Source organism: Prionailurus bengalensis, chromosome B4 (assembly GCF_016509475.1).
Source record: "Prionailurus bengalensis isolate Pbe53 chromosome B4, Fcat_Pben_1.1_paternal_pri, whole genome shotgun sequence".
NCBI classification, from domain to species: Eukaryota; Metazoa; Chordata; class Mammalia; order Carnivora; family Felidae; genus Prionailurus; species Prionailurus bengalensis.
Window position 1 is genome coordinate 103,434,372 of NC_057358.1, and position 16,723 is coordinate 103,451,094.

Below are 16,723 nucleotides of genomic sequence, written 5' to 3' on the forward strand. Positions count from 1 at the left end.
AAGGAAAGTAAAGAAGAACGTGTAGAACATGTATCAAGAGAATGGATTAAATATGTCTGTTTAAACAAACCAATAACCAGAGTAACCAGCCTAGAGGAGGGAAGAGATAAGAAGGAGAAATGGAAGGGAGAATATATCTATACATCAAGAATCTTCCTAGAATTAATCCAGACAATGCAGCAGTGCTGGTCTGGAGGAGGGGCCATCTGGTTCCACAGCCTCTGTCCTCCTCCAGTAGACACACAGTAACCAGGAGCAGAGGGGCATGGTTTGGTGTAGGCTGGTCCCGCCTCTACTGTGAGCCCCTTCTTGGTGGTGGTGGTGGGGAGAAAAATGGCGACCCCCCAGTCGCTTCTTCACAACCTGGTGTCCCAGATCACTCCTTTGAAGCCATCCTCACTGTGCCACGGGCTCAGACAAGACTCCTGTGCCCTGGCACTTGGCTGGGAATTAAACTCCCGCTCTGTGCGCCCCAGTACTGGGGAAGCACCTCTCCGTGCTGCCTGATGTGTGGTCCTGGCTGGTTATGTCCTGTGCTACAGCCCTTCGGGGCAGGGGACCAGTTTCTCCTGCTGCAGACTGCGCCCCTGACCTACCACTGAACCCAGAGGTGGCTCCCCACTCCCCAGGTGTGAGAACAGGGCAGCCAGCCCCAGTCCAAAGAAAACCCTGCAGTTAGAGATGGGATCCCTCTTTGTCCCAGTTGGAGGTTTTTCTCTTGTCCAGATAATACTCCTATGCTTCCCCAGCTGCTCTCTCCTCCATTCGTCTCTCCGCAGAAGGGGATCCTCCCCTCTGTGCCTACGTGGCCCATTTTATCTCCCCCAGTTCGCAATCATCCACCTATGGTCCATCAGGTTTCCCAGTTTCTCCCTGGTAGACTCAGTCTCTCTTCCTCCCAGACTCTTGGGGTACAAAGTCCTTTGGCTTCAAAGGACTTCCAAAACGCTTCTTTGTTTGAGAGACGCTGGGAAGTACGGATCCCCCTACTTCTCCAGCATGTTTGCTGCTTGCTCAGTATGTGACATTTAAATAAAGACAATTAGTATAATATTTTATGGAATGTCTTTTCAGACTAAAAGTTTTTGAACAACATGTCTGAGAATAATAGTTCATGATATATAACTCAATGAAAGCCTTTAGTTTCTAAAATTTATCTAAATTTCTAAGTATTTGCATTAAAATTTATTCCCTGTAAAATAAAAAGAGCATGTAACTAAATTCTCAGCATTTAGGAGGCCTTCAATAAATGGTTTTTGTATGACATGAATGAATGAAGTAGTAAAGTTAGCCAATTTTTTAGGCAAAAAGGATGAAAGACATATACCATTATTTTACCATTAAGTATAAATATAAACATTATTCAAACATTATGTTATAGAAATAAAAGAAACAGGAAACAGGGGCACCTGGGTGGCTCAGTCAGTTAAGTATCCAAGTATGGCTCAGGTCATGATCTTGCAGTTTGTGATTTTGAGCCCACCGTCGGGCTCTGTGCTGACAGTTCAGAGTGTGGAGCCTGCTTTGGATTTTGTGTCTCCTTCTCTCTCTGCCCCTCCCCTGCTTGCACACGTGCTCTCTCTCAAAAATAAAAATAAACATTTAAAATAAAAAGAAATAAAGAAACAAACTCTAAGTGTGGATGATAAAAATATAAAGAATTTATTTAGTCATCATGGTAGGCAAAAATAACTATGTATTATCAAAATGATAATTTATTGATTTAATAGTAATAATGGATCTCTTCTAGCCCACAAAGCATCCAAATTTGCAGTGAGAAGTCTAAGAGGAGGTGCTATGTAAAAGTAAGTCATAAATATAAGAAGAGACAGTGTTATAGCCTCAGTGAAGATGCCAGATGATGGCAGATTTGGAGCCTGCTTTTTTGTCAAACCTTTTTAATGAGGAAGGCATAGCCACTTAAACCTGCTTCAAACAAGCAAAATGATCTAGGAAGGTGTTCATTGGGTCAGTGACTGGACAAACTCTGGACTCATGATGAGATCAATTAGAGAAATAGTCATAGGAAAACTGGGCCATTACAAAAACCCCAAGCAACTAATCAAAGGCATTTTTGGTGTCTTACCGAGCTGGGGAGAAATCTTTCAGCTATAAATATCCAAAGAATGCCGGATAATTTTAGAGAAATAGAGATGATGGATTAAAAGGAAAATTGACATTTTAGTTTTTGATGGTTTTTGTTACATTCATGGAAGTTTGATGTAGATAAAAATCCAACATTAAAAAAAGACAGTGATAGTTAAAGAAAATATAAACCAAAATTATCTCCTGTTGAGGATTTTACACACACACACACACACACACACACACACACACACACATTCTACATCAATCCTTTGGATGTCATGCTTAAAATGCAACTGATTCCCTAATGTTAATGACAGTAATAATAGCAATAGCTTCTATTGTGTTAACTACTTTACCTTTATCATATAATTTAAGCTTCAGAATATGCCTGTAATGTATTATTACACTTTACAGAGGAGGAAACTGAGGACCAGAGGGGTTGAATAACTTGGCCAAAAGTCACTGAGCTAAAAATGTAGTAAACTGGAATTTGTAAGCGATCTGAGTTCAGAATCAAGGAGCTTGACCTCCATGCTACACTGCCTAGTGTATGGTTAATGCATCCCAATCTCAGAAAGGTCACCACACGCTGTTATGGGCTCTACACAATGTACACAGACATCAGTTTGAAAAAATGCTCCAGTGACTTCCTCACTTAAGAATTCCTGCCTCCCACAGTTCTGCTGTAAAAATCTCCATCTGTGCCTTTTTACTTTCTGGCATTCCTTCTGCTGTCCTTTGGATCCTGAAGCAGAATTTTCTATGAATATTGAATTTCTACCTTTTGCTACTTGGTACATTTTGCTTTCTGTCGACAAGTCTGCTGCACTACTCGTGATGGTTTTTTCCAATGTGTTACAGAATTCTTCAAACCAGTTCTTCTGGTGTCATCTATAATACTATATTGGTAATATTCAGAGGGTAAATATGGGCATTTAGCCTCCATGAGACACTGATTGACTCAGTGGAGTGATAGGGGAATCTGTTTCCTCTGATCACAGTAATAGGAAAAAGTATTAACCCACCAAGGAGAGTGAGTTTGTAAAAATAATGCGATGAAGATAGATGATTGGAGGGGAATATAGAATTGAGATTGTTGATAGGCATCATGAAAAGATTGTTTTAAATGACTATTCTTAATTTGTTTCACCCCAAATAATTTTATAGGTATTGTAAACCTACCTACTCTTCTTTGGATATTCACAGCTGATGTATTTCTTCCTTTATTTACTATATACTGGACACTGTGTTATCAAGATACTTATTAATATTTCAAGCTAATGCAGGAATAAATAATTATGATTCTTTAAGAGGAAAATAAAAAAAGTAGGAGAATTCAGATTTAATAGTTGAGATTATTTCAATAATCTTTAACACAAAAACTTTATGTAATATCTTCATGGTCATTTTATGGTCATTTACAAGCAAACATAAAAAGTTTATTGTTGTTGTTGCTGTCATTGAGCAAGGACTTCAATATTCCACTAACAATTGTTATGACAGTTGTAAGTTCAGAGTGATTTTATTAGTAAGATATACTGAATATTATGTTTGAATAATCACTGCAGAAAATGATTGCTTTTAGTAGGTGAATTGCTTTTTCAGGTGAATACTTCTCTCTGAAGAAAATTAATGATAAAGTCAATGATTTTGTCTCAATTGCTAGTGAAAATGCATGAAGACATGATATCCAGACCCAAGATATCAGTCAACTGGGAGACAATTCAGAAGCTTTTTATTTCTATACAAATGAATTTCTAAGATGTCAATTGTCTCTTCAGGGACCTATGCTGTGGGGGAAAGATTTGGTTTAGTTGTCTATTTCCTTTCTCCTATTATGTTGAATATCCATGAAGGTGGTTCAATCCCTCAAGTTGTAGTTTTATGTGTCTTCTTTATTTTGAAGTGTACCTCATTATAATTTACATACTTATCTACTAATTTGTACATTATTTACATATTTATACAAACCAACATATTTATAAATTGAAATACATTTGCATCTTGGAAGTTTATGTTGTTCTTGTCTCTCTTAGAAAATGAGCCAGCAGGCAGTGGAGACTAATGATACAGTTTTCTTGGGGCACCTGGGTGGTTCAGTAGGTTAAGTGTCTGACTCTGGATTTCAGCTCAGGTCATGATCTCACAGTTCATAAGTTTGAGCCCCACATCAGGTGCTGCGCTGACAGTGTGGGGCCTGCTTGAGATTTTCTTTCTTTGTTCCTCTCCCATTTGTGTGCTCTCTCTCTCGCTCTCTCTCTCTCTCTCTCAAAATAAGTAAACTTAAAAAATGATATTGTTTTCTTTGGTTATTGTAGATTTGGTCTCATAAAGAAACACTGTGCATGGTATGTATTTGTAAGAGCAGTGAGGAGTCCATTGCTCTGGGTTCATAGAGAGATTCTCCACTGTATCTGCTCAGTCCCATCTTAGTGGGGGCAACTTTCTTCAAGTTTCCAACTCTACTCAACATGTTCAAATTCCTGATGAAATTCTTTTTCTTATGGCTTGTAAGGGTCCCTACCTGCTCTGTGGTGATGTGTCTCCAGTCAGTAGAGGGGTCAACACTGGAAGATAACTTATCTCTAGTCTCTTGTTTCTTCTCTGGGTTTTTATGATGGAAAGTTTGTCTTTTGTTCTCCTTTTTGCTTCGGAGACTTTTGACCCTCTAATCTAATGATCTTTCCCCTTCCCTCAAACTTTGTCTTCAGTCCTGAAAGAGGAAAAAACCCAGCCCTCAGATTTCTTTAGATCTTTTTTTTCCCTCCATCTTAAGAGTGGGCTTGGGTGAAGAAAAATTTTCTTGAGATAAACATTAGAGGAAAGAAGGAAAGTTAAATTCACTAATAGTGGCTAGATTGATCTTTTATGATAACACCACATATATATTAACATTTTGCATAACCTATAGCATAAAAAATATACATATGCCTATGTAAAGTATACAGCTGGTAATTATATAACTTAATTTTGATGATTCAGAAGAAACTTCATAGTCTTTCAATTATATTAAGAACCTTAAGTGAAATTGAGATTGAATTGAAGGTAAACTGAACTTATCATCTCAAAACCTAACTCATATTTTTGTTTTAATATCAGTGAACTTATTTATATATATGTCTCTTCATAAGATAAGGTTTGCAGAAAAATTAGTTTAATTGAGTTTCAAATTTGATTCTACACTAGTAAGTTTTTACTATAGTAAATATTTTCTACTTCATATGTAACCATTTAAGAAAAACATGCATGAGAAACAATAGCATAAAAATAAAAAGACTTTTGACTTCTTTGTTGAGCTTCATCCTATTTTCTTTTTTGTAGATATGCCTCACTGGTAAAATCAGTAATTCTCCACACAATAAAGCATTGTATAGCATGTCTGTGAATTCTGTTTTCATGCAATGCAACCTATTAGGGAGAGCTGATTTTTAAAAGACTATCAAAATCCCAGGCCATCAATAGAGATAAGCTTGTGTTTATTGAGAATTGATTTGAATCGTGGGCTATTAGAGTGGAAAGTTACCTAGAGAAACTTCTTCATATATATAGGTGAGAAAAACTGAGATCCAGAAGGCTGAAGCCAATCTTCTAAGCAGCACTGTTTTACATATACATATACATGTGCACATTCATGTGTATATATATATTTTAAATTACATAATCTAAATATGTATATATTCTAATTCATTAAATTATTTTTGAAAAAGTTCAGTTATTTTATTAAAGATAAATATTTAAATGCACAATAGTTTTGGAGTATTTCTTTGTTATTAAAATTTATTCCACTGAAATGACAGCTTAAAATGTGTAACTCCTATGCCAATTTATAATTCTCTTATTTGTATTGAACTAGGGCTTGGAGAAGGACCATACATGCTGGCAAATTATGGACAGAGTGGCCTTGTTCTGGGGGCCAATATGACCAGTAGAAGCATTTTCTCTTTACGAAGGGGTAGTATTCATGGCAACTTGTTTTTTAATTTTATGATCACTCCAGGCCTTTTTAAAGAGAAGGCGTCATGTAAGTATGATTTCCAATTGAAAATAGGAATTTTATTTTCCCTTTACATTTTTTCATTTATTCATGCAGTAAATAATAATTTGGGATCTAAAATGTTTATGACATTTTTTAAGCTGTCCTAAAGGAAGTAAAATGAAATAAGACACTGGTAGGGCACCTGGGTGCCTCAGTCAGTTAAGCGTTTGACTCTTGATTTTGGCTCAGGTCACGATCTCACAGTTTGGGAAATTGAGCCCTACATTGGGCTCTGCACTGACAGAGTGGAGCCTGCTTGGGATTCTCTCTGTCCCTCCCTCTCTCTGCTACTCCCCTGCTCATGTGCTCATTCTCTCTCTCTCTCTCTCTCTCTCTCTCTCAAAAATAAGTAAATAAATATAAAAAATAAGACACTTGTACATGAACCAACTATCTCTTTTGTGTATAAAATCTTCTCTTTGTTTATCTGTTGGCATACGTATGTATTAGGATGGCAATTATTTAATTAAATTTTGGGTCCTACATAAAACACAACTTAAATTTTCATAGTAGCCATCACAGACTTGAATTGAAATTTTTGAAATTTTGATTTGATCACAGAAATTAAATACTAGGAAAATAAATCAGAATCTAGACGGTCATTGAGACAGCCTGTTACCCTTATATGGCCTTGTCTGTCCTGGTACCTGGTCCCACATTTACTGTTTTGCATATGCAGATCACTATTGGTCATATCCACTGGCACTTGTTCCAACTGGTGGTTAGTGTCCCTTTCTGATCTGGTGATGCTCAGCCTACATCAGTTATACTAGCCCTATGTAGAATCATGCACGAGGTGTTGTATGAGCTTTGAAAATATTTGTTACATGAATCCAACCTAACTTTTATTTATTCTGAGAAATCTTCTGATTTTCTAGTTAGAGTGAATTGCTTCTTTCTTGTAAAAAGAACTCCCTTAGGTCTTTTTAATCTGTGAAAACACCTATCACAGCCTGCAGTTCCAATTTATATGTTAGTCATATACTTTTCCTCTGATACAGAGTTCATTTATTCCTTTTTGCATCTCCCAGTTCTCAGCAGAGGGACTTACAAGTTTTAAGATACAATCAATGCCTTTGGAATCACCTATTAGACTTGAGAGAGCTCTTCATTTTATGATTATAATAATGTTTTTAATAGAAAAATCCTAATGGACATAAACTAAAAAATTAAAACCTAAAAAAATTAAGGCCTAAGAAATTAAACCTGAAAATCTCAATTTTAAACCTTTTTATATCAGGGCACCTGGGTGGCTCAGTTTGTTAAATGTCTGACTCTTGATTTTGACTTTGTTCATGATCTCACAGTTCTGATTTCAAGACCTGTGTCATGCTGCTTGCTGACAGTGAGAAGCTTGCTTGGGATTCTCTCTCTCTGCCCTTACCCCACTTACTCTCTCTCTCTCTCTCTCTCTCTCTCTCTCTCAAAATATAAATAAACTTTAAAAACAACAACAAAACAAAAACCCTTTTATATCATGGACTTTACAAATATAAGGAAAAGTTCTAAAGCATATAACAAAAAAGGGATGACATTTCTCAAGTGTTTTGTAGTTGTTTGTTAGCCATTTGATCATCTATTGGGAAATAGACAATAATGTTGAACAAATAGTTTTTCTTAATTCAGCAAAATCGCTTGCAAGAACATTGCCCATTGAGAGCCCAGTGATATTGAAATTCAGGGACATGCCTAAATTGTTCTGTTTCCCTTTTCTTTTATGTCATCCAATTTAGCCATTTATAGATTTTGTGCATTTGAAAATGTTAAAGCTTGCAAATACAAATACGTGTCCAATTAATCACTGAATTACTTGTATGAAATTGTGCATTCTGGGATCCTAAGTTGATATGTCTTCCCCCCCCCCAAGAACATGAGAAATTATTTAAAAAATAGAACTCATTGAAGACTGATTTTTTTTGAGCTGTCACTGTTATTCATTACTCTAAGATACTAATTTTCCTTTTAGAGATCTTATAATTCATTTCTGAAAACTTTGAGACTGGTATTAATTATATATGGCAGTTATGCAGTTCTGTTTTTGTCCCGTTGATAAATACATTTTATAATGCTCATGTTGATGATCTGCTCTCTTCAGAGAACCCAGTGAGGTGTCAAACGCACTGTTCTATGTTTTACAGCATTGGCGCTTGTTTCCTTTGAATCTGCTGAGAGGCCAAACTATTTTCTCTATGTCCACGATGATGACAGTCTTAGTTTGGAACTGTGGCAGGCAAATTCGGCCTTTCATCGGAGAGCCACGTTTTTCCACCATCAGGGGCTCTGGATTCCTGGTTACAGTGCTTTTGAGTTATACAGCAAGAAAGGCTTTTTCATCGTCCTTACAGATTCTAGTGTCAAAGCATCAAAATATGATGATTCTGAAGAATTCAAGCATTCAAGTAGCTTCAGCATAGAAGGTATGGGTCCTGAGATCTTCAAAAGGATAGTCCATAGATAGTTTACGTTATGGCAAAATGTTTATCAAATTTTATTTTTTAAGTCATTCTTAAAGGAGTACAAGTAGATAAAATTGTATGACTTTGGGTAAGTTTCTTAACCTCTTTGTCCTTCAGTTTATATGAAATTAGAATGGAGAAAATTATAAAACCTACTTTATAGAGTTATTATATCACATAAATTAATTGGTAAATTCCTTGCAACAGCCTTAAATAATGTTACTTTTAATTATGGCTCCAATTACTACTTTCACTGCTATCTGAACTTTGGAAATAGAGCTTACTTGTATCTCTTGGGTTTACCTCTAGTTTCCTAGAAGGCAACTTCTCAATAACCTGATTCTTAATGATAAAGATGGCATGTTTATCTCTGTCTTTTGAATAATAGGGTATCTGGTTCCACTGACCTCTGGAAGATTTCTCATGTTCAGTGGAAGCCTGATTTTATTTCGAGAAATCCTTACAGTTTTATAGCTATTTATAGCCGTTGAATTTTCTGAATTGCAGAGAGGAATCTTCACTGACTCATCTGATGTTTAAAAGTCACGATTTGTTTTCAAAACCTAGGAGCTTGACATATGCTTTGGCTATCCCAAACAAACTGTTTCATTTTAACATTTTGTTTCTTTCATTAATTCACCTGCCTTTTCTGTTGTGGATAAATTTCTGTATACTTCAATAGTCTTTGGATTTTAAAAATTCAGATGAGCTTCAATTTTTTTCCTATTAAAAAGGGTTCCTGTACTCATGAGGAAAAAGAGTCACTGACATATCAATACCATATTTTTACTTGAGTTTCCTTGAAAGTTGAACATTTTGATCCTCTATTTCCCCTCCAACCTAGAAATCTACTCCATTAGAATCAGACCCAGTGGCTCCACCTGAGTTTTGGACCAACTACTGCCAATGGCATCATCAGAATCTCAGAAAATGATTTTTGTGGGCTTCCTAAAACCAGGAAACTCTAGGAATCTACTCTAGTCTTGGAACCAATCCTCTCTCAGGATCCACAATTCTAGTGACCCAGCTCTAATGGCCATTCTAAATTTTAGATCCATAGATGCCTTCCCAAAAGTTTTATTTTCCTACCTGTACTTTGGAATTGCATTCTGTACCCATAATTTGAGAAACATAGCCTCTATCCTGAACTTTCTCCTTTATGGAGCGCTCGTCTTCAGAGTTACTTTTGGACTGCTACTTACAGACTATTCTGTGATGTGGGAAGGGAAGAGTACTAGTAATTTGCAAGAGAAAACTCTTTAATCAAGGGAGATTTTATAACTGTAAGCATGTATTATTAAAATCCATTCATTTATTTTTGTCATCAGATAATATTTACCATGTACAAGGCAATTCTCTAAGTTCTACAAGAGGAACAAAGGTGGAATGCTCTCCTTAATTTTGATATCGGGAAACACATCTTTGATCTTGCTGTTTTCCTAACTTGGTAGGACATTTGGTCCTGCTGAGTCTCAATTTCTTCATTTGTGAAATGAAAATAATACTCAACAGGCTTGCAAAGATAAAATAGAATAATATATAAAAATTACTTTGCAAAAAGTAAAATTCCAATCAAGTTTTGGTATTATTTTGATATATAGATCAATGAGAACCCACTAAATATAAAGGGAAAAGATTCAGAATTTTTCTGCCTTCTCCAACTCCTGGATTTTTCAAATCTTTGGAAAGTAGACTAACATTTAGATATTCGACATAACCATGAAACACTTTGATCACCAAACAATTGTAATGCCTTTTTCACTTGTCCTGCATTTTCTAGAGCATTATGGTCAAGGAGGAGTCAAACCCAGAAGGGTTGTTATCATAAATCATTATTTTTTAAGATGTACATTAAAATATTTACAATCTAAACTTTATTTTTCCCCAGAAATCCAGGCAGCAGTGCCCTACAGGAGGATGTGTGAATGGAGATATGAACCTTGTGCCACTCCTTGTTTTAAAACATGTAGTGACCCTGAAGCACAAGCGTGTAAATTTCTTCCACCGTAAGTCATGAGTAACCATTAAATGAGCAAATTCCAGCATTAGCAGATTCTTATCTCAACCCATTTTTTAGATCAAAAAAATTCTCAAGAATAATTTGTGCATGTTCTATAATTATTAAGGAATTCATTTCATTTTATTCAAGCAATAGTTATTGAGGTTGTGCTATGTGCCAGGAAATATAGCTGTTGTGGAATAGTACTGAACAAAGCAGACAAAGTACCTGCCCTCATGCAGCTTACATTTTGTCGGGTTAAGGCAGAGAATAAACAAACAAAAATATAAATATGTAGTATAATACATTGTTAGATGGAGATATGTGTTATGAAGAGAAATAAAGGAAAGTAAGGGAGATAGGGAGCATAAGGCATATGTGTATCTTTGCTAATTTACATAGGGTGCTCATGGAAAAACAGATGAACAAGGTAGTGTGTGGTCAGAGATATAAAGAAAGTAAGGGAACTGGCCATGTGGATGCCTGGGGAAAGAGTCTTTCAATCTGAGAACAGTGCAAAGTCCTGGGGTAGGAATTTGTTTGGTTTATTTAAATATAAACAAAGAAGTCAGTTAGTTGGAGCACAGTGAACAAAGTTGAGAGAGGTAGGAGATGAAACCAGAGAATCATAGTGGTGTGCAAATCTTACAGGGCCTGTGGCCCATTGTGAGTACTTTGTCTTTTTCTCTGAGCAATACCCTGGTATATTTTTAACAGAGAAGTGACATGATCTGATTTATGTTTAAGAAGTCTTCTTGGCTGTTGCAGTGACTGTTGAGGAAGGGAAGGACAAGGGCAGAACTGGTCAGTAATTCTGACAAGGTATGAAGGGGATTTCACTAGGTTGGTAGTCCTGGAAGCTATGAAAAATGTAAAGATTCTGAACATATTTTGAACTTAGGGCTGTGGGTTATACTGTTGGATTTAATATCTTTCTATGACTGAATAATTTCACTTAACATAATACCCTCTAGTTCCATCCATGTAGTTCAAATGGCAAGATTTCTTTTTGATTGATGAGTAATACTCCATTGTATATATATATATATATATATATATATATATATATATACACCACATCTTCTTTGTCCATTCATCCATCAGTGGACATTTGGGCTCTTTCCATACTTTGGTTATTGTTGATAGTGCTAATATAAACATTGGGGTGCATGTGCCCCTTTGAAACAGCATACCTGTATCCCTTAGATAAATACCTAGTAGTGCAATTGCTAGGTCATAGGGTAGTTCTATTCTTAATTTTTTGAGGAACCACCATATTTCCAGAATGGCTACACCAGTTTGCATTCCTACCAGCAGTGCAGAAGAGATCCGCTTTCTCTGCATCTCTGCCAACATCTGTTGTTTCCTGAGTTGTTAATGTTAGCCATTCTGACAGTTGTGAGGTGACATCTCATTGTGGTTTTGATTTGTATATCCCTGATGATGACTGATGTTAAGCATTTTTTCATGTGTCTGTTTGCCATCTGGATGTCTTCTTTGGAAAAGTGTCTATTCATGTCTTTTGCCCATTTTTTCACTGGATTATTTGTTTCTCGGGTGTTAAATTTGATAAGTTCTTCATAGATTTTGGATACCACCCTTTATCTGATATGTCATTTGCAAATATCTTTCCCATTCCATTGGTTGCCTTTCAGTTTTGTTTATTGTTTCCTTCAGACACAACGTCTCTTTCAAGGATTTCACAGCCTTTAGGAAGAAGACAGAAACAAAAGCTGATAATGACAATACAGTGGAAAGAGGGCCAAAGCAATAATGAGGACAACAATTAGCACATTGTGGTCTTTATAGTGTTACTCACACTGTGCTGAGTGCTGTGAAATGGGTAATCTCTTTTCCAGGGAATCCCTTTTCCAGGGAAAAACCCTACAGAGGCACAGAGAGGTGACACATTTTGCACTACATCACACAGTCTGTAGGCAGTGGGCAGGGTTTTGAACCTCTCCTGGATATGATGTGCAATGGGAGCAGAGAGAAGGGAAGGAAGCATTTCTATTTACTTTCTTAAAAATAAGAACAGCCAATTCTTTCTGGAAAGGAGACATCTTCAGCATTCACTTGGACCTCTCCTGTTCACAGCCTATTTCCTGCCTCTTCCAGTAGTCATCAGGAGGAAGGCAAACAACAGGGGCTCCATAGTGAGGAGCTCATAGGCAAGGAAGGAAGGAAGAAAGATCGGAGAGCACGACCAGCCTGGCTCAGGAGGAAATGGGCTATATTTTGAAGTGGCATTTGGCTACTTTATTACTTCTTGTGGTATGACCAATCTACTAAGTGGTTGAACCCAGATCCTCAATGCTTCCTTAGTTTGGTCTATAGCTATTCCAAACCTTCTCTTTTGTTATAGTTAGGATACAGAGAAGAGGCTCAGGATAAACCTTTGCCCTGGCCAAGCTGTTTCTTTCTTTTTTTTCCTTTTCTTTTTAAAAATATGTTTAATTTTGAGGGAAAGAGAGATACAGAGTATGAGCGGGGAGGGACAGAGAGAGAGGGAGACACAGAATCCGAAGCAGGCTCCAGGCTCTGAGCTATCAGCACAGAGCCAAATGTGAGGCTCGAACCCAAGAAGCATGAGATCATGACCAGGGTCAAAGTCAGCACTCAACTGACTGAGCCACTGTGGCCAACCTGTTTCTTGTCTCTATTGCCATCTCTTTCTTTTTTCAACTCTTCCCTTTGCCCTGCACCAAGGTGCCTAATTATTGTTCCTCCTTGTATTTGCAGTCCTGAAGGGAGATTCAAATACTGAGCTGGGGATTTAACAAAGCTCTGCACCCCTCCGCCAAGTCCCCCACAGAACCACCACCCTTGTTCTAGATAATTGCAGTTTTCTGGCACATAGCAAGTGTTAAAAATAAAAATATCTAGTGGAAATGAGAACTTCTATGAGAAAAGATGCCAACTAGCATACCATAGAGCCCATATGTAAATACAGTTATTTCTGTTATGTAATATACCTATTACAAGAACTGGTCTGCATCTGAGGCATTAATTTATCAGTCAGAAGTTGAATAGATTATCAGTTGTGTGACAAAATAAAGGGGAATCTGCCATGTGCAGCCATGAAGACATTTTAAAGGAATAAGCTACTGAGTTTTGCAAAATATTTTAAGAAAGTGGCTGTGGTTTTGACTTGCAGAAAACAATTGCAAAGTAATTGAGTTACGCAAAATTGATGTTTATTTAACTTAATGATAACCAACTGGTCCTAGTCTCTTCAGCGATATAGTAACTTTAATTTTTATTTTTTGTTTGACAAAGTTTAGAGTAGAGTAAGAACATTGTATACCACTTAAAGTTTTATTATTCAAGTCTACTTTATGAAATAAACAATTGGTCACATAAGCCAAACTGTTTATGTAAAAAAATCATCTGTGAGGGAGATATCTAAGAGACGGCTAAATGTGTCTCATGTTAAACAAGAAATTAGCTTTTCTTGTTTTTTAAAGTGTTGCCTGGATTTTCTTCCATGAATTAGTGTCCTCTGGTGGCAATACCTACCCCTAGTACCAAGTTCATTTTCATCTTGAATTGGAAAGAGTCCTTGAGTATTTTTAAATCAAATTCTTTACAGAGGTGGCAGTTGGAAATGTCTAAAATTATTTACAATATTATTACTACCTCCTAGTGTATTTGAGAAGCAGGTAGGCAAGGCTTTTTATAAAAATGTTTGCATTAATCCTCTCTAGTATGAGTGAAATAATTGATTGTACACAAAAGATTACATTTATTTTCTTTGAATCAGAATACATTGGACTCTGAGCCTCAATTGGACAAGAAGGAAAATGTGACCTCACTTATTATATTGGCTTCATTCCATTAGATAAAAAGCATTCCAGATGGTCCTTCTTGTCTTTGGCCATGATGTCCAAGGCATCCATAGCTTCTTTAAATTTGGGACTCTTTTTTTTTTTTTAACCTTATTTATTTATTTTGAGAGAGCGAGAGAGAGAGAGAGTGAGGGTGGGAGGAAGGGGTAGAGAGAGAAGGAGACAGAGAATCCTAAGCAGGCTCTTTGCTGTCAGTACTGAGCCCGACATCGGACTCAATCCCAGATACCGAACTTTGAGATCACAGTTTTGCCTGAGCTGAAATCAAGAGTTGGACACTTAACCAACTGAGCCACCCGGGTGCCACAAATATGGCACTCTTGCTTTGCTCTGGTGCCATGTACAAGAAGGAGAGATCCTTACAAAAATCAGATGTTCTGGAAGTTGAAATCCAATCTCCATAGGCTCATATACAACCATATCCTCCCAGGACACTGCCAAACATTTGTGCTCTTGAGAACTACAGCTTCTGCCCCTCCCCTTCCCTGTTCGCAAAGAATCACAACCATGTTCTACCTCTGTCCCTTCCAGGCAGTGATTCCTAATATCTTTTCAATGAATTGAGGGCTTAAAAATAGGCAGAGAGAGCCACTGAAGTGTCTCTTTTGTTTTACTATTGTTCTTAAGGTGAGGATATTTAAAATGCATGTCTGTCTTCTGGGATTTGGGGGAATTTAGGAGTGGAAAGTACAACAAATGTAGATTAAAATCATAATAAATGATTCTTCTTCATTTTCAGTGATTTATAGACATTGGCTTTAGTGTGTTCCAAACATAAGTATATGTTTTGAAAATTCTGTGTTCAAATTCTTCATTAATCATGAAAGACATCCCTTTATCATCCCCTAGGGAATGGGATTTCATAAAATGAAGTATGATGGAATGGTGGCAAATCAAACACTCCTTAGTGCTTGATGAGAAGAATAGAAAACTTTCAGGAAATATATGTCTTAGTTGCGTATATTAAATGCAGTATTTTTTTTATATTTTAAACTTTTTTCACTTTAATTTTTTTTTCATGTAAAGAGTTGAAGGATGCTTGCCCTACTGCCCTAAAAATATGATCCTTGATGAGGTCACCTTCAAATGTGTTTATCCAGGAGACTGTAAGTATGAACCTTACCTAATTTATTCTGAAAAATGAAACACTTGAATATTCTTTTCTCTATTGATAGCAAGTGATTGTAAACAGAAATTTTAGACAACTTCTGTAAGATTCTTCTTCAATATCCCTTCCACAATTTTTGTTTCTATTTGCTTTCCTAAAACATGTGAATCTTCCCTCTAAAATCCTTCCTGTGCTCTCTCTCTTCCAAAACACTTTCCTTGAGCCTGAAGATCCTTATAGGAAGTATACATGGGTTTATTTTAAGCGAAACAGATTAAGGAAGAGTATCTTTGTGTTTTTTTGTAGGCATCCCTCTGATTCCCACAGAACCAGCATTAATGCCTCCAGGTAAGACATCTCTACCCATATTTACAGCTCTTTGTTACAATTTGAGATCTTAAAATTAGACTTATGTAATTTAAGTCTTGGCGCACTTATAATAGCTGCTGACATCAGTACTATCCCATTGACCAGAAAACCCAGCATTCACTTTGTTTTGTTACACAGCCTTCACTGGTTCAGCACGCCAGGTTGTCTGAATGGCTTCTTCCTTCGGTTCACCTCTTCCATTTCAGTTCGTATAGATAACAAGGACTTCTCTCACATTTTAAACCTAGAATTTGGGTTTCACTAAATCTTGCTTAAATTTTCACAGTGATTAAGTTGACTCTGAAGAGATGTTAATGCAAATGAAGTCATCCTTTGGCATTTCCATTTCCGTTCTTGTGTTCTGTCCCGGCCTCTGCAGTAGGCAGTCTGGCTCATACCTCACTCTTCTCCCTCTCTATGAAACTTGGCTTAGGAAAGGGTTTGATAATTCTACTCACACTAAGGCTTGACAAACTTAATGTATTATTTTTCCTGAGGTTACACGTTAGAAAAGTTCAGATATTTCTTCTTTTTTTGGTTATATTATCATTGTTTAATTGTATTGCTAATTAAATTATCTGCTAAAAAAGGCAAGTAGGAAGTTCTCACTTTATGTAGGAGTTATGGATTTCATAGTCCATTCTAAGAGAGTTTTTATTTTTTATTTTATTTATCGTTTTAATGTTCATTTATTTTTGAGAGAAAGAGAGAACATGTGCACATGCACGTGGGGGAGGGACAGAGAGAGACACACACAGGATCTGAAGCAGGCTCTGTGCTGACAGCATGAACCCTGAGACCATGACTTGAACCAAAATC

General features: G+C 36.7%; 1 protein-coding gene across 1 annotated transcript in view; it reads left to right on the forward strand.

Annotated features, from left to right (window-relative positions):
• The window catches only part of OTOGL (otogelin like), a 136,585-nt gene that overhangs the window by 78,826 nt on the left and 41,036 nt on the right, over positions 1-16,723 (forward strand). Inside the window, exons 29-33 of the mRNA XM_043564287.1 lie at positions 5,942-6,109; positions 8,263-8,541; positions 10,469-10,586; positions 15,454-15,533; positions 15,842-15,883. Coding sequence (XP_043420222.1) covers positions 5,942-6,109; positions 8,263-8,541; positions 10,469-10,586; positions 15,454-15,533; positions 15,842-15,883 — 687 coding nt within the window. The remainder of the gene's footprint in view (positions 1-5,941; positions 6,110-8,262; positions 8,542-10,468; positions 10,587-15,453; positions 15,534-15,841; positions 15,884-16,723) is intronic.